This window comes from Varanus komodoensis, unplaced genomic scaffold (genome assembly GCF_004798865.1).
Source record: "Varanus komodoensis strain SLA01 unplaced genomic scaffold, ASM479886v1 scaffold32, whole genome shotgun sequence".
Taxonomy (NCBI): Eukaryota; Metazoa; Chordata; class Lepidosauria; order Squamata; family Varanidae; genus Varanus; species Varanus komodoensis.
In genome coordinates, this window is record NW_025335798.1 from 24,234,911 (window position 1) to 24,257,937 (window position 23,027).

The 23,027-nt window shown below is 41.9% G+C and overlaps 1 protein-coding gene across 1 annotated transcript; it reads left to right on the top strand.

Annotated features, from left to right (window-relative positions):
• The first annotated feature begins 8,648 nt into the window (after nucleotides 1-8,648).
• On the top strand, nucleotides 8,649-17,695 carry LYPD6 (LY6/PLAUR domain containing 6). Its single transcript, XM_044438421.1, has 4 exons — nucleotides 8,649-8,766; nucleotides 12,884-12,982; nucleotides 15,529-15,659; nucleotides 17,534-17,695. The coding sequence occupies exons 1-4, from the start codon at nucleotides 8,649-8,651 to the stop codon at nucleotides 17,693-17,695; spliced, it is 510 nt and encodes a 169-aa protein (XP_044294356.1).
• Nucleotides 17,696-23,027: the final 5,332 nt, after the last annotated feature.

The following is a 23,027-nucleotide window of genomic DNA, read 5'->3' on the forward strand; positions in this document are numbered from 1 at the left end:
TTGCGGAAGACAGATTGTATTAAAAATGCACATCTTAAGTATGCGATCAATTATTGGATTGGATGCTCTAATTATTGCTTAAGAGCTTAAAGTTAAGGTATTTTTAGTCATTGGTGGGAGGGTTGCTGCACTGAATATATTCTGTAACAATAGCGAGAAGGAAGAGATCCAACGATTCCTGCTTTAATGCCCCCATAGAATGCCATGGAAGTACGTCCGGGCTGGGCAACAGTCTAGCTTTGAGTTAATACTTGTGCAGGCTGGGTGTACTGTGGGCTAGGAGACCTGCCAGACTGTTAAACTAGGTTTCCATTTCCATTAGGCGTTCCACATCTGGCTAGTTGTGGGCTCTGGGTATGGGTAAGACAGAATGCTGCGAGATGCTCTGTAAATCCTGCTAACGTTCAAGAGAATTGAAAGTTTCATTATTGCTGCTACAGCAGCAACCCATGGACAAGTCTCTGCTACAGTTTATTATCCCCAGCTTGCACTTGTCTCTTGGGCTGGCAATAGCAAAGACAACCTGTCGCCATCTTAATCAGATCTGACAAATGAACATTTGTGTTGCTGCCTGGTGAGTTTGCTGGGTGACTTCATTTATTCTGCTTCAGAGCAAAAGGCCAGGGAGGAGCCGGCCTGTCAAGTATCGGGGAAATGTGTCGCTGCTTGCCGCAAGTTGGGTAAGGCAGAGAGAATTTCAAGTTAGCCAGGATTTCTTGCCAGAACGTTGGAGATAGCTTGAGTGTAGGCTGCATGAACTAAGCGTGGTGCAGGGTGTTTCCTCACTGCACCTTAAAATCACAGGATATTTGGGTCACTTGTTGGCACCATTTGGATTTGTAACTAAATGTCTTACTTGCACAGAAGAGATTGCTGACTTGGTATACTTCTGCAGGATCTTGTTCTCCTTAAAAACAGTGTAATCACAGTAACACGGACCATTCTAACGTTTCCTGATCTGCTGTCCTCCAGTTGTTTTGGGCTGTAGTGACTTTTCTCGGCCCCTCTTTACGACTTGCAGGACCTGAACTCTAAAACTTCTGGAGAGCACCAAGTCTGGGGATGCCTGCTAGGATTTATGCGCATCGAACATTTTGTGTCAGGTTAAAAGACTACGTGGTTTTCCTTTCCTTTACAGCTACATGGTTCTGTGACCACCTATCGAAGTCATCTTTAGCTATAGTGTATATTATTAGCAATAGATAATATCATATAGTGAGGGTTCCCTTTTCAAGGACCACTTCATACAATGCAGGAGAAGGCGCAGTCCTTGTGTCTTCACCACATATTAATTTATCTGTTTGGTGATATTGAGGGTAGTAGGGTATCTCTGGCATCATGATAAACTTTCAGAAGCCTGAGCTATTCTCTTTTCCAAAAGGCATGTTTTCTTTTAAAAAAAGATTATCGTGAATACCACTGTGGCAGTGACGATTATGATGCTGATTTAACATTACCTGCCTGAATTAACTAAATGTTAATTAGTTATGTTTTTGTTATGTGGCTTGTTACCAGCTTAGGCTGCTATGTCAGCTGCAGCCCCATCGGGAGAATCCTGCCCTTTGTTATTCATGCACACTTGATATCAAGTCTGAACTATTGTAAGGCATGCTATGTGGAAGATGGCTTGGAAACCAGCCAGTGCAGGATGTGGCTCCACAACTGCTCCCAGGGTCTGCGCGTGTGATGCCACCTGTGGCATCAGCACCAGCTGCACTTCCAAGCCCAAGCTAAAGGGCTGGTTTTAGTGGTTCAACATGACAGGTCACCTTTGCTCATACATACCAGTCTGCTTGCACTAGAGGCAGCCTGTTGCTTGCATCCCAGTTGACAGTGGCCAGGTTGCCAGATGCAAGGGAGAAGGTCTTTTCTGTGTTAGGCCCATGGCTCTGGGATCATCTACCATTTAGAGTCTGTCAAGGACCATCACTATAAGCCTTCAGGCCTTGGGCCATTTGTTTCCTGGGTCTTCTCCTGAACTACAGTGTTTTATAGGATGGTTGGTGGTTTTGACTGCAGTGGTTTTTTTCTTTTTTGTCTGGTATTTTTGTGGCGGGATGTTTGTTTTTTTATTGTCACAGGCTTCTGTTAATGGTGATGTTGGTAGTGTTATTTTTTATCATGTGAGCTTTCTTGAGAGGATTGTGTAGCTCAAAGGCAGATTAAATATATTTTACATAAATTAATTAAATGATGAACACTGAAGAGCAAGGGTTTGGAGACTTTCTATATTAAGCAGAATTTGGAAGTGAAAGAGAGAAGCAAAAGGAAGCCAGTGAAGTAAATGATATACAGGGGGTAGTGTGAGCTGAAGAGTGAGCAGAGAATGTAAATCAAAAAACACTAATTGGAGGTGTTGTAAGAGTAACTGGACTAGAGGCTTCAAAATGGTTGTGACTAACTACTCTTAATGACTTAACAAGTGCATGGGCATATGGAGAAAAAGAAGAATCGAATAATAGCTGGAAATCTGAGTTAGAGCGGTCTCAGTTGCCTGAAGAGTGAAAAACTGGTTGGAAAGATCAAGGAGAGAATTGTAAAGAAAGGGCATGAAAGAAGGGCAGGAAGACTGCATTGGAAAAAAAATTAACAGAAAAGCTAGACATTAGGGCAATAAGGGTAAAGGATCATGAAATAAACTCTTTTAAAGAGGAAGGCAGGTATAGATGTAACACACGGGGACCTTCAGAAAATAGGAAGAGAGATACCAATCATTCAAACTATGCAATAAACAAGAAATCAAGGAGGCAGTAGTAAAATGGAAGAGGAAACTGGTAAAGAAAGGTGGTATTAGGGTAGATCAGGTAAGTAAATTGGGCAGAAAGTTAAAATAAAAATTAAACTTGTAAAAAAGAGTAGATAAGAGAAGAATGAAGAGTTGATGGAAGGAATAACGAGGAAGTTCACCAAAAGCCTGTGGACAACTACATGGGGCTGTCTCCCCCAGCAGTGCAGCTACCGCCGTTCCCAGCTACTGTGGCCACGCAGCCCAAAAATAAGCACATAACCAGTGCTTGAATGTAGTGCACAATGCTGCCTGGGAGTGATGGGAATTGCACTGCAACACATCTGGAATAGGAAAGGCAAAACCGGTTGTTTGGTTGAAATGCAGGGGAGGAATGTGTGGTTGGTTGGGAGGAGGGGCAGGAGTTGCAAGGGATGGGCTGTGTTAGAGTTTGGTTTGTGTTCGTGTCTATTAGTTTTTGCAAAAAAGAAAAATGTAAACGCCCCGTTCTTTCAGATCGGCTTCTTCCCTTGAGTCTAATTACTTCCTGAGCTGGGGGAGGGGGATTTCAAAATATGCTCTGAAATTTTAAAATTCTGATTGATGGATATTTTGACTCTTAATTGTCTGGGACGCATAGCCGCTTCTTTAGGCTGGAACAGGCTGTTCAAACCAGATGCTGCTTCTTGGGGTTGTGGTGGCTGTTGGGCTTGTGGTGGCAGCTTGATAAGCATGTCGACGTGGCATGCGGCAAATCCTGTGTTGAGAATAATTGGGAAAGGAAGTGGAAATATAATTGCCAAGGTCAGATTCCCCTTATATAAATATATGCACTACCACAATTAGAACCATCTGTATAATTCTGGGTACCACACCTAGAAAGGATATTATAGAGCTGGAAAAGGTACAGGGGAGAGCAACTACAGTGATCAAGGGGCTAGAGCAAGTGCTCTGCAAGGAAGGGTTGCACATCTGGGATTGTTTAATTTGGAAAACGCATTTGTAGAAGACATGATAGAGGTGTGCAAATGTAGGCATGATGTGGAGGAAGTATACAAGGGAGATAATTTTTTCCCTTTCTGGTATTACTAGGACCCAGTCAGGTCACCCTATGGAATTGATTGATGGGAGATTTAGGACAGATAAAAGGGCGTACTGCTTCACCAACTACATAGTTGAGCTGTGGAACTCATTTCCATGAGAAGCAGTGATGGCCACCCATCTGGATGACTTTAAAAAGGGATTGGATGAATTCATGAAGGATAAGGCTATCGATGATTTCAAGTCTTGATAGCGATATGATGCCTAAACTGTCATGGACAGGTGGGTGCTGTTACTTTAATGTCCGATTTATGGGTTTCCCGTGGGCAGGTGGTTGGCCACTGTGGGGACTGAATGCTGGACTAGAGGGTCCTTGGGCTGGTCGAGCAGAGCTCTTCCTAGGCTCTTAGGCTCTTTAGCCTCCCTTTCTTTAATTGCTTCAGTTAATAACAGTATTAAGGCACTACTTACGCACTTATTTTTGTTTTGCTTGGGTTGTTTTTTTTTGACCTCCTGGCACTGTATAAAGAAACATGTGCTTTCTGACAGCACTTCCTTGGGGTAAAATATCAAAATCATATGGAATGAAGCACTGGAGTCTGGTAACCCCCCGTTTTATTACTCTCCACTGATTCTCGCTTTATTTCTTCCATAAAAAGAATCTGTCTTGCAAATATGAATTGCAAATTGATAACCTTCTGTAGTTAAGTATGTAAATGTGCTTTCAGTCTGATCGCAGCTGTGACTAAGACCCAGATGACTTGTCTGCTGGGCTTTTTTGGGGATCTGGTAGTAATATGCATACAGTATATTAGAATAGCTCTGCCTTAGGGCAGTTTTAATGTATTTACTGCTCCCTCTGCTCTCCCTTGAGATTCTGCAGCTTGCTCTTTTGATCTGCCTTTTATCTCCAGTTCTTGGTTTTATGCCCTCCTGAGCTTTTACAGCACAGCTGTAAAGAGGGGCTTGGTGACAAGATGCTGGTTATATTCGTTTTTCTTGTTTACTTGGGCTGTAGAAATCCACTTGTGAAACAAAAACACCAGCTTGATGGGCAACGATGACACACAATGAGTTCATGTTTTCCACTGGATTGTGCCTGCCTCTTTGAACCTGGACCAATAGCATTAGTAGAATGAACTCCTGCAATAACATGCACGATGACTCTGGTGCTTTTGTACTCTTCAGCCTGTAACTTTTGTTCATGTGAATAAAAGTTGTTATATACACCATGCTTTTTAATTTTGCCACCGTTTTACCTTGTATGCCACCCACAGTACCATTGTTAAGATGGTTTCTAAACTGACGGAAAAGCACGACTTAAGAATATCATTCCACGCTTTCTACTATGTAAAATCCAGGGTGGCCCAGCTATTTTTATGGTGGTAGTGCAAACCCCCAAATTCGGAAATATCTTTTTCCATTTTATATGGTGGTCCTAACATGCTTACAGCTGCATCTCCATCTTTTGGTGGCAGGGCCTTCTTTCCTAATTTTTTGACCTCATAGAGCTGGTGTATGCAAGCTTTTATGGCCTATGAACCCATTTGGAAATTTGGGAAACTGCCCAGGGTAGGACCACAAAATGGGTTCATCAGTCAGCTGCCACCTGTTGCTTTTATTTCTTAGGAATGTCTCTGAGCCTCCTATGTGATGCGGAGACAGTCATGGGAAGAGAAGAGGGGACCAGCAGAAGCCCTCACCTGGCTTCGAAGGGATGCATCAAGAAAGGTGCCTTAGGATGCGGTAGTGGCCACAGGTGCCATGCTGCCTTACTCCTTGGGAAGCCCAGATGGCATGTTGGGGCCTAACAGGTGTGCTTTTGCATTCAGGTGAGCTGTGGCTTATGCCTGAGCTGCTTTGTGTCTGTTGAATTCTAATTTGACTTGTCTGTTGGTTAAGTGTTGACACTGAAACCTTTAATAAAGGTGGGATGGGTATCCTCCTTCTGGCATTCTTTTGACCATCCCCCTCCTGGTCTGCACAGATGCTGTTGCTTAGAAAGAGAAATTTCTAAATGGCTTGCATCTGCTCTGCTTCTGCTGCTCTTTCTGCCATTATGCGGAGGGAGCATGAGGCCAGCAGAGGACTCAGGGCAGGGGCTACTTAGACGAAAGCACACCCTTTGTGGCTACCTTTTATTGATGAGAAGGGCAATGGCTGCCAGTGGGTAAGAGGGTGGAAGTGAAGTGCTTGTTAACCCTGCAAAACACCAGCCCCTTCTGGCAGACTAGGGGAGAGAGACACCTGATCGTGCCACTGTGGTGCCCCTCAAGCTGTCATGGAAGCCCTCTTTGGAACTCCCTCCCCACACATGCAGCCGATGGAGGAGAAAGGAAAGAGTGAGATTTTGTGTGCTATCCATGGCTCTGTGATGCTGGTATTGGATAGGATACACAATGAGGGACACAGTGCAGACAATGGCATGGAGATTTTGGTAGAGCAGACACATTATGTATAGGGTGTGTGTGTTCCTACAGAAGGGCAATTTTTGAGGTGTGAATGTAATTATGATGGGAGTGTAGAGTATGCCATCTCATCTGCATTGCATCTTTTCTCAGACACGATATGTGAGAGACGGTAGATGTAGACTACAATTAAAACCTTAAATTGTTCCAGAAAAAACACTTCAGAGAGCCTCTTTGATATTGGAGGAACACTGGATGTGTAATAATGAATAGGTTACTTTAAGAATGGTGGAGAGAAGGCTCCACCTTGTATTTTTTCTGCTTTTGAATATCAGGAATGTGCAGTGCTAAAAATGGTGGAAGTGTTGAAGGAATTTTAGTGAAATGAGTGCTCAAGGAGTATAATTTATAGTCCAGTGGTTGGTTGATATAATTCCAGGCAATATATACAGTGATGGAATCCCACCCATTCAGAATAACAAATTTGCTTCATTTTGATGCACAGGGTAATTTGGAGTAATTCAGTCATCTGGCAAATTCTGTTATATACATACATACATTTCATTTAGACCTGTGTGTGTACACAGTATCTAGAAATAACTTTTCAGTGTTCTTTGGTTGTTATTTAGTGGCTTCTAAAATATATATCACAAGAAATAAGTTATACTGAGACAGTTTTTTCAGTTCCTTATTAAGAAAAATATCTTAAGGTAGTTCAGCTTTATGATTCACAACCCTAGATAGCTCCTGATCATTGCTTCCTATATGTATTTCTCACTGCTTTCCATGTTCAATTTGGTTGGAGTGATCTGGAGACCATCCTCCCAATAGAAATGAGGATTGAAAAGTCATTGCAAAGTCAATGAAAATTGTCTGTTCCAGGAATTCTCACTAATGAGTTCAGTATGAGCATCAGTATAGCTGGTCTGTTATGTCCGTAGCCCCCACTTGTTAGACAACTTGGGTTTGAAGAAGAAAAATAAATGCTTCACTCGTGAGCTGCTACATATGAACTGAGTCCATGTGGTGCTTAATTAGGATTGCTCATAACTCACTTTTAGAACAAAGGTGTTTTCACTCTTACCAGGACTTGGTAGTAAGGGATCGTGTGCAAAGGCCCATTTGTGTTCAAATGGTGTGAAGCAGCATGTTGACTCCTGTTCACGGCAAGGTGACAAAAGCACAGTATTTAATCTTACTTTTTCTTAGCTATCACTGGCAATTGTCCAGTAATAATCTCTAATGATTAAAGGGGTGTGGGGGAACAGCCAGTATTTTTAAGGCTATAGGTCTTGGTGGACTGTGGGACTCTCCTTAACAAACACAAGGTCGCACAGACTTTTGCCACATCTTCTAGGCTTACATCCTTTGTCACTTACCCAGAGTCACAGGTTTTGGCTCCAATCTGGAGTCCCGACTGTAGCTTTTACATTGAGCATCGTGGTGGGTAGTTTTATAACTGCTCTGGACAGAACACAGGCATTTGTACTGATCAGAGACTCTATGTTCTTGTGTTATTGCTGATGAAATACAAGTGAAATACAAATTTGAAGTCCAGGGAAGCCTTGAATTTACTTTGCAGTGAGGAATGCTTTCTACATGTAATTTCCCTCAATTTGGTATATCCCAGTATGATAGAATGGGGAGAAGGTGTACACTAGAGGTACATACTTGAGGTACACCTTTTCAGTGGCAGTTTCCCAGTGTGTACATATATTATAAAATAGATGAACACAGCCCAGATGTGTACTGGGGAAATAGCTTGTGTGGTGGCCTTAAGACCATGCCGTGTTGCATCAGTCCCAGCAGTGGGCTGACCTTTCTGAGCAACAGCTTCAGATGCTATGTGAAGACCTCATTAGCATTGCTACCCAAGGTTCTTGAACACAGGAATGAGGAAGCTCCAGGTACAGACTCCCAACTCCCACCAGCCACAGCCAACATAGCTAGAGGTCAGGGATTATGGGAATTGTGGTCCAATGATACCTGAAAGGTCCTAGGTTTCCCAAGGCTGCTCTTACAGAGCTGAACAATTGGATCTGGAAAGAATATGCTCTGCCTTAGAAAGAAGGAAGGAAGGAAGGAAGACCATAATTAAATATTCTGTCCCTCCAGTCAGGTTTTGGAGTATATTTTGGATTATAAGATATGGGACATACAGTCTTATGTCATGCTGTTCACTGCTCTGGAATCTGCTCAGATGTGGAGTGATATGCACATAGTTCAAACAAAGGCAGAAATAAACAGATCCAAAATTCTTTGGACTCTGCCATGGATAGTACTTCTTGTCCAGGAGTAACAATCAGTCTTCTTTTTTCATTCATGCTGCACACCTTGGGTTTTGTGCAGGTGTGGAATTTAGCTGTTGCGTTTACTCGCCTTTTTTCTTTGTGTCCTTTTAGGTGCATATATCTTCGGGATACAAGGAGAGAGCTTTCTCAAGAAATCTGCATGCTTGAGGCTCCCCCTCTGCAATGGAATCTTGGCCTATGCTGGCCTGGCTTCTGCTCCTTAACTTGATTGCCGATAGCCTGAAGGGAATCCAAGCCCGAGACTTTACAGTGAAAGATATTGTCTATCTTCATCCTTCAAGTAAGACTCGTGGAGTAGCATAATATAATCAGATGTCCCGTTCCTGTACCAGGACCAATGGAAAGGAGACAGACTAATGCTCAAAGTGCAGAAGTAGCTGATAGTGTGAGTAGCTTAGCCTTTGCAGAAAACAATTGGCTTTCTAAAATTAGGCTGTTAGAAGACTTAGCTTCTGTTAGGTAATAGATTCTGGTTAATTTAAATTAGTTAACATTATAAAATATGTTTTGGTCCTAGTTTATTTCAATAAACCACAGTTAAAACAGACAATTGTTTATCATATTAGGGATGTAACAGTAAACTGCTGTTAAGTAAAAACAGAAACCAGATGTATGTTGGAAGATAAGAGGTTATGGGGAAGTGGGTGAACCTTAGGCTTCATGTAGTGCTAAGCAATGGTTTCGGATTCTATTCTGACCATGGCCTTTATTTAATATATTCTTCTTCTGCAACGGGGGTGGTTAACTTGTAGTCCATTCCTATTTTATAAAGATTGAGATATGAGTAGATTCCACTGTGGGCTCTTGCTTATGAGATGAAGCTACTGTTTGAGCATTCCTAGTCTCCTTTTTCTTCCTCTACAGATTACACAATTGCGCAGATTGCACTTTTAATTTCAGTAGTCTGTATAGTGAGGAAATAGCCACACTCACACAAATGACATGGGTGGACTGAAGCCTGGTTATATGATTAACCATTTCTGTGTTTTCGGATTCAAACTGCACTTTAATGCATAGTATCCAGCTTGCACAGTATTTATTTATTTAAAACTTTTATATCCCATCCTTTATGTTTAACATCTCAGGACGGCTTACAACCCCTTGTTTAAGAACTATCTGGAAGGGATCTGATCTGGATGGGAACCCTCATGTGGGAAATAGCAAGGTGCTTTGAATCTTTGTCCCTTGCCATAGTCCCAGTCAGGTTCCTGAATCAACAACTTTATTTGGAAAAAATGTCTTGATGCAGTTCAGTTTGTTGTTGGAAGATTGTTTCCAGAGCAATTGGCTGGTGCAGGCATCACAATCCAGAGTGGGGCCACAGTGGGAGGAAGGATTAAAGCTCACTGAACCGGATATAGGGTCTTTTGTACTTATTTTAGAGAAGCAAAAGGCATTAATGTACCTGCATTCTATATATTAGTTTGACTAGGCAACCTACCCGTCCCAGAGTTATCCCAAAGAAACAAAATGAACTTCTAAGGAATAGGAAAAGCAAATTGCTGCACAAAAATAATGTAAATGCTGCAGGTAATATGAATGATTTTCTCTCTCTCTCTCTCTCTCTCTCTCTCTCTCTCTCTCTCTCTCTCTCTCGCCACCATACCATTCGTTCTTCCATGTTTCCTCTTTCTTTTCTCCTAAGTTATGCACAGCTCTCCCATGCAGTATGAAATATGCACATTAAAGGCAGGCTTTCATCTTCAGAGTGGTTTTAAAATACAGTAAAAACAGCTTTGCACAACTACAAGCAACCTCCTTTTCTTTTCTTTTTTGCTTTTCTTTTCTTCTTCTCAACTTTAATTTTTAGTTGTATTTGGTACAAAGAAAAACGAAGATTATCTGTCCTATTTTCTTACAGTTTGATATAGAAGGTGCATTGCTATTGACCAAGAGAGTTAATGGCCAGATATAGTTACCGGCAATTTCTGGGCACTGGGCAGTTTCTTTTAATTTCCTTTAGAATAGTCCTCTTAAGGGGACTGTGGCCTTGTGCCCCGAACCACAGTCTATCAGGCTTATTAACTTCTCTGATCGTGAGCCAAACGAGAGTCTCTCACAGTTGTAGCTGCTATGCTTTGAACCTTCCTTTTCAGTACCGGTCTTTAAATAAATAAGTGAGGAAAGAACCAGCCCCCACGAAAGTTCACAATCTCTCACAGCATTTGTGTGTGAGAAAGGGGTGTGTGTGTTGTTCAAAGATAGGAGGGGTCTTCATGGGGGGTCCTAACAATGGGAGTCATTTGCTCTCTCAACACAAGAGTTGTTGCCTCATACGGTGGCTATGTTAGCTTAGCTCTCAAACACGTATATTTGGCTTAGTTCAAGTATCCTGGAAGAACTGAAGACGGTGGCATACAGTTTTCTCTTGAGTAGGTTTCTGCGCAGTTTGTGGTAAAACTGTGTCATGATGCTTTTAAGTAAAAATACAGACAGGGCTGGGAAAGCAATTTGGAATAACATAATAAATAGGCATCAAGAGAAGATATTGGAACAATCAGCAGTAGTGCAAGGTTTCCTGCGATAACTGTATTAAATACTTCAGTAGCAAGTATGCTTCCTATAATCTGTGAAATACTAAGAGGATTTGAATGGTTTTCTCTATTTCTACCTACTGGAGTTGATCACATTTCAAACGAGACCATTTATTTCCTTTAAAATCTGTGAAGTCCCTTCATGGTAGATCCCAAGATAGGTTCCTCCTATGTCAGGAAAGCGCATGACATATGTTATCTCTAATCCTTACAACAGTTTCATCAGGCATGGCAGCAGCATCCTCTTATTGGGAAAGGAGAGTGCTGTTGCACTCAGGTTGTGCTTGTGGGTTTTTGCTGTAGCAGCTGGCTGGCTACTGCGAACAGAATGCTGGACTACAATGACCCTTAATCAAATCTAGCATAGGTTATCTTAAGTTCCTAAGGCTGAGGAATAATTCATCGAATGCTTCTGAGCAGCGCTTAAACCTTAGGTTTCCAACTCAGAACTCATATTCGTAACCACCAGTTTCTCTATCTGCATGTTAGTATTCTCCATAGGTTTGGTAAACTGTTTTCACAATGTCAAGATGCATCTGTTTGGCATGTACTTACTTTGCCCTTTTACTCTGAAACCATTAATCCACGAAGGTTAGCAACAAGTCTGTCAGTAGTTGAATCCCCTGCCACAGATACATGTGGGATCTTTTTATTTGTTTCCAGTTCTTTTGTACTTTGGCTCTCATGTTTTTGCATATCTGTAGGATTCTTGGGATTCCAGTGTCACCTCTGAGCTGTAAAAATATGTCTGCAACATCTGTTGCTTGCTGCTACCAAGCTTTTGTGATCAGAAATTATATGGCATCTTAATCAGTCCCTTTGGACTGATACCGAATTCACCATGTTCAAACAATCCCTGTATCTCATTCAAATGCAAAAACATGATACATAGAGAACCAGCTGTGCAGAGGTGCACTAAGAGGTGGTAAAACAGGGTTCAAATAGCTTGGTGCTAAAGCCCTACCCCTATATAAATTTGTAGGTAATGGAGAACCTAGTCACTATTTATCAGACCTGGCATACAATACATGATCATCTTTCCCTCTTTCTTTTGGAAGATACAGGTTTGTTTTCTGAACATAAGAATGAGTTATCACAGCGTTCCAAGGTCTAAGTCATCATGCAAACTAGAAATTTTGGTACCACATATGAAATTGATACAGGCTGCTTGCCAACAAACAGTCACTGAAAATAGCATGCAATTTTCTGCAGTTATTCCATTTGCAATGTCTTCTAGAGAATGCAGAAGCAAATGTCTGTTCTTGAATTCAGGCGTTTCTTGGAAGGAAAAGCATTATCTCAATTGTTGCATAGTGACCAGTGTTCCTGGAAAAGTACTAATGTAGATGGAGATTTTGTGAGACCTTTGCTTGAGAAACAGAGCTTGTATATGTAGATGTTTTGTGAATATAGCTTATGTCTGAACCACAGAATTTAGGACTGGTTTTGATACTGCAGGAAACAGCCAATATGTCTCCATATCATAGTCCAGTCAGCATTTTGGTTATTATCTAAACTAGTCCCTTAAGGCACAACCCACAATAATACATAGTATTTCCTTTCAGACAAATTGTGTGTTAGCTTTAAACCACTCTTGTTTTGACTAGACAGGTTTTTAAAAATTCAAAGGTTTTTGAAGTTAAATGTGGAGACAAAAGCTGCAACTCCACTCACTGCACAATTAACATTCAGCTTTTGTATAACTGTGAAAATCAAATACAACCAGTTCCCTCCCTCCCTCCATGTGTGTGTGAGTGTGTGTGTGTGTATGAGAGAGAGAGAGAGAGAGAGAACATGTGCTTTAAAAACAAATGCTCCAGATGGATTGATAGGCTGATTTCATCGTTCCCTTCACATTTTCAGCCACTCCATACCCTGGCGGATTCAAATGTTTCACCTGTGAACAAGCGGTAGACAACTATGAATGCAACCAGTGGGCTCCAGATATCTATTGCCCAAGAGGTAAGCAAGCTTGATGTGGCCGCTGTGCGTGTCCATCATAGAGATGAATTTCACAACATGCCCAAGCCCTAACCTTGACCCTAACCTGTTACCCAGAGAACAGGGAGGGCCTCATCTGCAGCGTGCAGGTCGTATCCTGCCTAGAGACCCGGATAGTGCTGTGCATGCGCACTTCATCCAGGCATGTGGCAGACCATGGACGTGTGTTCCAGAGCAGGATAACCTTCAGTGCTCCCTTTTGGATTTGGAAATGTGCCCATGCATGGCTTGCTGGAGTTGCAAGGCAGCATCATACGCGCAGTATTTGCAGAGACCTGACAAGGCCTGAGGTTGTTGGGGAGGTGAGAGGTCTACCTGTCTGTCCATGGAACCAGGAGAAGCTGCACAGTCACTGGGGAACACGAGGGGAGCGCTGCTTCGGCATCCTATTCGGCCAGAATTTTGGGGCAGTTGTCAGCAACTTTAGTCGTTCTTGACCAGCACTTGCCTGAGTAGGTGCCATCATGATCTCTCCATTATGGATTCATGGATCCCAAGCATTGTTGCAGTTTCACTGATTAGGATGAGGTGGCTTGTATTCCTCTGAAACCATTTATTTCAAGGAATACATCTACTTAGGGGTATTTCATATTTTTAAAAGCTACCAGACATGTCTGGTTAAGGTGCATGTGTATAACTAGAATGCATAACCATGGTTAGACTTTCTAACTCACCTGCCCATAGTCTTGTAGGCTTAAAATTACTTCCACATGAAGAAACTAAAGGCACTGACATGTTTCACAGAAAGGAGACCTTCTGAATCTATGGACTCAGGACAGTTAATCTGCATGGCTTTAACCTGGAGGATAACTCATAAGCTGGCACCTCTGCCTTTTCCTTCCTAAGAATTTTCATTTCACATATTCCAGATTCTTCCAAAATTATCAGCTGCTGATGAGGGAGGAAGCTAAAACATTTATCACGAAATTTATTTTGAAAGGATGCTGTTATTTGTCTCTCTGTATGGATATATCATGCAAATGCACACATACATGTGCACATATATATATCTAATAAAGTTCCCAGTTTTTTGTTTTTGTCCAGTTCCAAATAACTTGGAAGTCAGTACAGAGGAAGGAATGTGAGGCACTGTGTTGGAAACCCAGTTGGGAAGGCAGGCAGCATGTCCTGTTTTCTCCTCCATGGAGGACGTTTGTTGGAAGGAAGAGTTCTGCCAGGTTGCTTAAAATCTTCTTATTCCCAGGCTCTGCCAGAAGTACTGCCCACTGCTGAGCTCATGAACTTTATTGGGCCTTACCTGATACAGAGCTGCTTCCTTCTGCTGGGTGAGAAACAATAGTTTGTGGTAGCGGCAGAATTCTCTATATTAGAAGGGGCTGTTCAATAAAAGACAACAAAGTGAACGGCAGCAATAACTTCTGAAAATGTTCCCCAGCTTCAAAGAGACATAAATTAGGACATTAAAGCAGAGCAACTAATTAGGCTGCATGACAGTTTACAGTTTTGAACTCATGTTTCCATTACTCCCCTGAATTCATTAGTGTAGCTTTATAAGCTACCTGCTTTTGATGATCTAGCTGAGATACACTTGCTGTTGTTAGGTTTGTACCAAAGCTCCTTTGTTTTATCTACTTTGAAGAATATCTGGGGTCTTGCATTTTAGTCACAGTGTGATGGCTGTATATTTACAAAACATGGGATTTGAAGGCTGGAACTGACCAGGTGGAAAATCTAATCCATCTTTTATCTTCTCCACAAAGGCCCCAAGATCTGCTTAGATGTGCAGATCTTGGATAACATTTTATTCACTTAGTGCAGTTTATTTAGCCATTAAATTAATCAAAATATACAGAAAACAGTGGGCAGTATTCACCACCGGCAGTCCATCACTGCTCATCAGGATACACTAGCAGGAATGAGCAAAAGCATAATGGGAGCTAGTGCTTGCCACAGCAGTCCCGGAGACTAGTCCAGACTAGCGTTTCTGGAAAGTGATAAGTCAGTGGAATGCCTGTGCATGAGCTTGCCCTGCTCTGGAAATGCTAGTTTGTGCAAGTTTCCAGTATTCTGTAGCAAGTATTAGCTTTCCATGGGACTAGTGGTCACTCCCCCTAATTCAGTTGTGCCGTTGAATATGGCATAATTTATTTTGGAGGTCATTGTTTGTCATCTTTAGCAAAGGGTGCTAAAGGCTCCGTATGTCTTAGATGTGGACAGAAATTCTTCTGATGTGTTCCAAAGTGGAATTCAGAACATAATGGGATACAGTTCATGAGCAGGTGACTTCACAGTAACAAATCTGAAAGCATTAGACTATACTTCACTATGTCCAGATGCCTTTTTCCCCTACAAAAGTAATGTCAATTTTATTTAGGAAAATAATTAAAAGTCCAGCATTGTACTAATTTTGTAAAGGTGAGCATTGAAAGATGAGTGCGAGGGAAAAGGCAAACGTGTGCAGAAGTTTCCCAAGATTCTAGCTTTTTCTTCCAGTGTTTAGCTGGAAGGGTGGATGCAGAAATATGTTTCTCTGTCTTTCTTGATAGCTACAAGATACTGCTATACTCAACATACATTGGAAGCCAATGGCAAGAGCGTATCTGTCACCAAGAGATGTGTGCCACTAGAGGATTGTTTGTCTACAGGATGCATAGATCTCCAACATAAAGGACTGAAGGTAAAAAGTAGAATATATGTTCACTGGTGTAAGTTCACTCCAAAGTGCAGCCATTCTTTTACATACAAGTTGTGTTTTCATGTGCAATTGGCCGCCCAGAGAGCACAATGCTAACGGGTGGCTTTTATACAAACCTAATAATAAATATGATATTGCCATTTATTTACATCATTTTATTTTTGTTGCTTTGTAATTGAGTAGAATGGGTTTGTCTTAGTTAAAGTAAAAATCTGGATATCAGGAAAACTTTCTGTGGAATTTTTGAGTAATTTTACATTTCTTCCCAAGTTTACAGAAGCTTGAACTTTGCATTCCTTTCACAATTTGACAAAGATTTTGAAATGAAGCACATATTTTTCTTACCAGTTTTGTAAAGTCTAGGCGATACAATAACATATGAGCTTTGGTTAGCCAAATTGGCCTCTTCATGTAACACCATGGGTCTGATTGAGGAACCTGCTTGAGGCAAGCTAATGCGTTCCATGGGGATGAAGTGGGAGGAGGCACTGAATGGAATTTTCCAGACAGACAGGCAGACCTACCCAGTGGGATTTTTTTTTAAATTGTAGGCCTCAGTGCCACATAACAATCTGCTTTTCAAAGTCCCCCCTTTTCAAACATGATTTGCTACATAAGATAAATGTATGTCTACTCAGATACACACTCACATGTGCACACAGTATTTTATGTTTTAAAAGTGCTCGATTCTTAACTATGAGTTTACCTGGATTCTGTAGAGCAGGGTGGGCCCCTGATGTTTTGGCCTACAGTTCCCATCATGCCTCACCACTGGCTATGCAAGCTTGGGCTAATGGGGATTGTATGCCAAAACATTTGGAAGACTTTAAATTGCCCTCCTCTGCTGTTGAACTTTTATGGAAGTTGTGAGTAAGGCTAGTCTCAGCAGCAACATGATACGACCAAGGCCAGTCTGTGGATGTTTGGCTCAAAGGCCTTTCCAAGGCTGGGCTGGTGTCCCTGTGCAAGGCTGAACGAGAAAGTACAGGATTGACCCTAATTTGAACAGGCTGGCTAAAAATGTGGAGGGGAAGAACCTGCTAGAACGGCATGAGGCCTTGGTGCAGCAAGAGTTGGGGAGGCTTGTGAGCAACAGCCAGACTAGGCTTGGGCCATCTAAAGCGGTGGGAGATGGGCTTCCAAACCAACAGCCATGTGGATTTTAAGCAAATCCATGCAAGAACCTTTTTCTTGAAACAGAATTTCATTCCTAGCTCTGTTTGGATGTTTCTGTCAAGTTGGATTCTTCACCTCTGCTGTAAAGATGCTAGAAATCTGTTGAGAATATAAATGATGAGGGAAAGCGAGTGAAAGGGAAACTTTTTCCCATCTCCCCGGGAATCAAAATGATGGCTGTACAAGATGAAAGGCGAGCAACATGGGCAGATCTTTTTACAGTGCACATGAGCGCTTTGGGGAGGAGGGCGCCCTCTGCATTTGAAGCCATTTTGCTTGTAATTTATTATAATGGCATTGTGCTATTTTCCATCTGCATTTTTAACATGTCATTAATATTTGTAGCCCATGCCAATAACATGCAATTCCTCCTACTGCCCAGCATATGCTGTGGCCATTTTTATGTGATATTTCACCCACAGATAGTTTGCCTAGGGGCTAATAACACATTACATTGAGACGCTTCTGTTGAGAATGGGTTTTATTCTTTTAAAAAACCGAATTCTGCTTGGGCTGAACATGTAAGGGGAGGAAGGAATGCAAACCCTAAATATTCCCTCTTCCTTCAGTAGTTTTTCATTTTAACTGTGCCTGACCTTGGTACATGCTGCATGAAGCCCCTCTGGGGCAAAAGTTGTCCATCTGAGTAACACTTTTCATCAAGTCTCTTATTCTTCTAGGTCTGCACCTCGTGTTGTGAAGGAAACATCTGCAATCTGCCGCTGCCCAGAAATGCAAGTGATGCTGTATTTGCGACGACAACCCCCATAAATCACACCCAGAGACACTTGCAAAGTGCATCAGTAATAATGATGTGTCTCTTGGTAGTCTTTGCTACGTAGAAGACCTGTGATAAAGTGCCAGTTACATACCAAGGAAAGCTATTGAGGATGAAAATATTTATGCATACATCTATGATCTTAATTTAATATATGTTTCAAACTGTACTTTTTAGTGACATTTCTAAATTTACTTTTTTGGATGCCTTTTTGTTTTGGCTAGTTCAAAAGCCATATTTCAGATCTGTGTCCTTTTTTAAGAAATGGGGGAAATTAAGTTGTACTCAAATACTTTGGAGGAAACCTTTTGTAGGCCTTAATGGTATGGTCGCTTAAAATATTTGTTGTATTCCACCCTGCCCTCCAGTCAGTTGCTCTGTGCTTGTGAAGGACTGTGTCTAGAATTGTGCATCCACAGTAATATCCGTTGAAAATCAGGGATCCTCAAAAAAAAAAAAAAAAAAAACTCCGCTATGCAAAACAGGCTTCTGACAGATCTTCTGACAGCCCTTAACAAAGTTAGAGTGTGATCCTATGGCTTCTAGAAATGGTCTAAAACCCACAGGATGGCTTGGAGTCCTGGCCACAACCTTGGAGAAAAGCCCTGGAGTTTCTGGCCACAGTTAACATGCTTATTTCCATGGCAGCTACAGCACCGAGGTCACAAGACTGACCTTGGAGCCAGCATTGAAGAAGTGTTCCAGTGGGAGGGAGGAACAAGGTACTGTTGTCTTGTGAGGAATTGTGGTGGTGCCTCTGCCAGTGTAAAACACTTGGCTGGACCTGGCCGCCTGAGGGATTTGGAAGGAAAGAGACAGGGGGAGGAAATTCTCTCCTCTGCTCTCTTTCCACCCTCCACTGGATGCCCATGATCCTCTGAGTTGGGAGGCTTAGAGGGAGCCACATTAGATGATGCTCTCGATCATATGGGGATGGATCTAGATTTAGTTAGAGTAGATCCACTCAAATTAATGGGATGTTAATCATACTTAAAATGGCTCATTGGCATGTATGAATCATGGCTAAGTCTGGATCCAACCAGTTTGCCCCATTCTTGTGAAAGTTAATGCAATAGATGGAAAATCATTTTAGAGAAAAAAAGATCTTCAATGCCTGATCAGTTGCGGTTGCTTTTAACCAATCAAATGTTTTAATTGATTTAATGTAGCTAAACAATAGATTAAGGTAGCAGTCGGACGCATTACCAGGGAATAAATGGGAGCTTGCTTTTGACTAGACACGTATGGGATTGCGCTGTAAGGCTTTCCACCCAGTGCATGCTTACCTGGGACCATTTCCCATTGGTTTAAACGGAATTTACTTCTGAGTAAACATACGTGGGAGGATGCTGCAAATATTGCTGCTCCAATTGCAGCCGGCTTACGGCTGCAGCCCCAATGGCAGTGTCTCGGTCAGTTCTGTATGCGCATCCCCATTTCCTTTCTGGAGCTGCCCCTGTGATGGAAGCAAACAGAAAAGATAATCTGTGCTGCAGATTGGGAGTATTAGGCTCCTGTTGAACTGGGGATATGAAGCTGAAGATTAGTAGACTACTGTGATGTTTTGGTAGGACTAGTCTACAACAAACAAAATGGAGTTTCAGGCCTAATCAGAACTTCTTGACAGACAAATCTACTGGGGACAAATTTCTTATTTCAATTAATGAATGACTCATTTTTAATGTGTTCAATTTTTACTAGTCTGGGTAAAAAACTTTGGCACAAAGTGTGGTTTATTTTACTTACGAGATCACAATATTTATTTTTGTATGATACAATCAGAATTGATAACATGTACAGATTTCCACTCTTAAACAGCAACTGGCAATGCTACTGTTAAGTCTGAAACATAATGTATATTTTGTGATAAAAGACATTTTGTTTTGTTTTTTTTAAACTAGTGCAGGGGAAAAAAATGGTTGGTGAGGTTGAAGCAAATTCAGATATATGTCACTGGCTTATGGCAGCATAAAAGCTTGTTAGACCTTTATAGACAACAAATAGCCATATAATCATAGTGATTTTTATGAGTTGTTTTTGGCTAACAAAAATCAGTGGGGAACTGGCACTTTATCAAGTTACAACACAGATTCATGCTTTAAAGTGTGGAGGAAGAAAGGAAAAGGGGGCACTTGCATGGTGAAATGTGTTCCGCCAAGGAAGGAAACTTTGCTTTGGACAGAGATTTTCATCAAACACATCAAGATAGGCAAATAAATCAGCTGTTTACAGCCTCGTGCTCTCCTGCTCTCCCTGTGTGTACATGGAGGTATGCAGACACACATACAGATCAAACTCCAAAAATATTTACATAAAGCAGCCCCTTTGGTCATGGTAATGCAGGAAGCAGGAGTTTGTGTGGCTCCTTTATGCGTGTGAACCTACTTCCCCTAATCAAATGTGACGGGGCAGACCATGTAGACCAGGCTTCCACAGCACACAAGGGGCTCAGAAGTGGGACTGATGATCTAGGAATCATTCCCACTGCTCTTCAGTAGGATCTCAGGCATTGTGGAAGTGTGTTCTGAGCATCCTGCAATGTCATCATGGACTTGAGGGAGGAGGGAACTTACTCGGGGGCAAGATTAACGGAGGCAGGACTGGCATCAGTACTCAGCATAGCTGGACACCTGCCACCCTAACCCCAAAGGCAAGAGCTTCCCGGAGTTTCTCCTCCTCTTGGCCTTGGCAGCTGCTTGTTTGCTTGCCCCCTGCTCTTTGCCTGTCCAGCAAGCCCATGGTGGAGAAGAGGAGCAGGAGCACCAGGAGAGGGTGAAGAGAGACTCTCTGAGGCTCTGGCCCTCAAAAGCTTGCAGCTGGTATTGCCTGAAGTCAGTGTCCCATTTACTTTGCTGACACTGCGCCTGTCAAGATACGGCAAATTATATTCTGTTTGGAGGGCCAGGGTGGTGTAGTGGTTAGAATGTTGCACTAGGACCAGGGTTCAAATCCCCATTCAGCCATGCAGCTCATTGGGTGGTCTCATACTAGTCTGTCGGTCTCAGATTAACCTACCTCGCAGGAATATTGTGATGAGAAGTGGGAGGGGGAACCATGGGTGCGTGGCCCATGGGCCCCATAGAACCTGAAGCTGGCACTGCATTAGCATAATTTGATAGCCCCCATACAGTGAAAGTTAATCATGATGAAGTCCCATGGAAGGAAATGAGATTTAATTCAGTTGTGACACCCTTATTACTGTTCTGCTTTCACCATGGCTAACATGATCAGGATAGAGGCCGTGGACACTTAACTTCAGGAACTTCACAGCTGTTTGCACATTTCTAATGCAGAACTCAAATCCCCTACATAACAGGCTTGATAACTCCTTCTCCTTGAAAGCTGAGCACAGCCTGGTTTCAGGGCACTCTTCAGCCTGAACAATGGGGCAGAGCACGAAAACGGCTCCTGTCAAGCAAGGCATGGGCCAAGCAGCCTTCTCCCTCAGGCTGCACTGCTGAGCCCATTTCCCAGAATACCCCTCGATGTACCAAATAACAGGGTCAAACTGCTATAAATGAGAAATATTTTTGATATTTATATGTTTTTAAAAACACGACCCATCCCTAATTCGACTATTTTTTCCTTCCCCATATTCTAAAAAGGAGGAACTGCTATTGGGCAGTGAAGAGTTCTGGACCAGCTGCCTTAGTGCGCTGCCCCCATGGGGGTGTCCAGGCACAGCAAAGTGCAGCGCCGCTCCGGTGGTGGGTCTGGATCATGTGGAGAGTCTCCACATCAGCAGTGCTTGGTGCTGGTGCTGGTGCTGGTGGCGGTACTGGTGTTCTGAAAAAAATAGTGACTTGGGCAATTACTTATTGAACCTGTTCCAGCATAGAGAAGGCATCATGGAGTTGCCATTTCAAAGAGTTTCCATGTGGTGGTGATGATTCATGTGGCTCGGGACAAGGAAGAAGGCATTTTCTCAGTGCCTAAAATATGTATTCGATCCAACACATTTCCGAAATACAGTTCCTACTTCAGGGGTTTCTAAAAACTTCTCCAAATCAAATTGTAATGATTACTCAAAATGTTTTTAGATGAATTGAGAATTATAAGCTGTATTCCATCAAATAGACAATGGCATATATATCTCTGTTATAGTTATAATTAAGATAGTTTACTTTTTAATGGTTTCGGTATATTTATTTTACCTATGCTTTATTTTTAATTTAAATAATGGTTGCTATTACTGTTGGCTTTGAGCACCATTTTCTTGGTGGGAAGTAGTGTAAATCAAATTAATATTTTTTTTTCAACCACAAATAAATGCTAAGAATATTGTGCCCAACCATTTCTTTAAAAAGCAGGTTCACCCATATTCTAATTGCAGGTCATTTTGTAACAATGTAGCTTGAAGGGCCTGATCACGCCTCATCTTGGAAGCTAAGCAGGGTCAGGCCTGGTTGGAATCTGGATGGGGGACTTTAATGTTGTGAACCACCCAGAGAGCTTCGGCTATGGGTGGTATAGAAATATAATTAATAATAATAATAATCTCCTTCTATGAAACAAAAGAAAATAGAACAATTAAAATCTAGATGTAAGTCTTGTCCTGAGAAGGGAGATGTTTTGGGTTCATAAAGCAGAAAGTCTAATCCCAAAAGATTTAAAAGAAGATCTAGAATATTTGTTATTGTTATAAGTTTTCTGTGAGAACCCCGGGGGATTACTCATAAATGAATGGTGTTCCACAAATAATGATGAGTTGCAGCTTCCCTGGATAGAATTACACTTGCATAACTCTTCTCTGCATTATCCTGTCAGTTTTACTAGAGAAAGGAACAGAAGGGCTCCTTGCTGTAGATGTTTTGGGAGTCAACAGAAAGAGCAGAGGGGGAGAGAGTGACTTTCAAAACTGCCTCTTCCCCACCGCCTCCCTGATTTTTTTGGTAGTGCTAGATGAGAGCCTAAAATTTTTGTGTGTAGGCATGAGTTTGGCTTCTTAGCCAGGTTACGGAATTTCTCTTGGTCTGGTGTTTGTGTATGCATGCGTGTAGATAGTTTTGCAAGCATGAAGCCACCAGATCAGAATAAGGGTAACCCTGCCTTTTAAGGAACTGGTTTGGTGCAATGTTAAGGAGATACATTTGCCGTGGAAATTTTAAGGGTTGTTAATAGATCAATGGCAAGAGGCAAGTAAGTAGTTGTATTGTAGAAAACTGCTCATGATGTTTAGATGTTCTTAACGAATCAATATTATTTGGATGTTCTTGAGTAATCATTATTATAGAACTTAGGGGTATTTTTTTGTTGTCCCTGAAGAATGAATCGTACTTCTGAAACGTGTTTGGTGGAACAAGTGCTTTGGGTACTTTGAAAGTTTCTGTCCTGTTTTTGTGCAACATCACATCCCTTTCCCTTTTGTTGGTCTTGTGGATTATTAATGTGAGAAC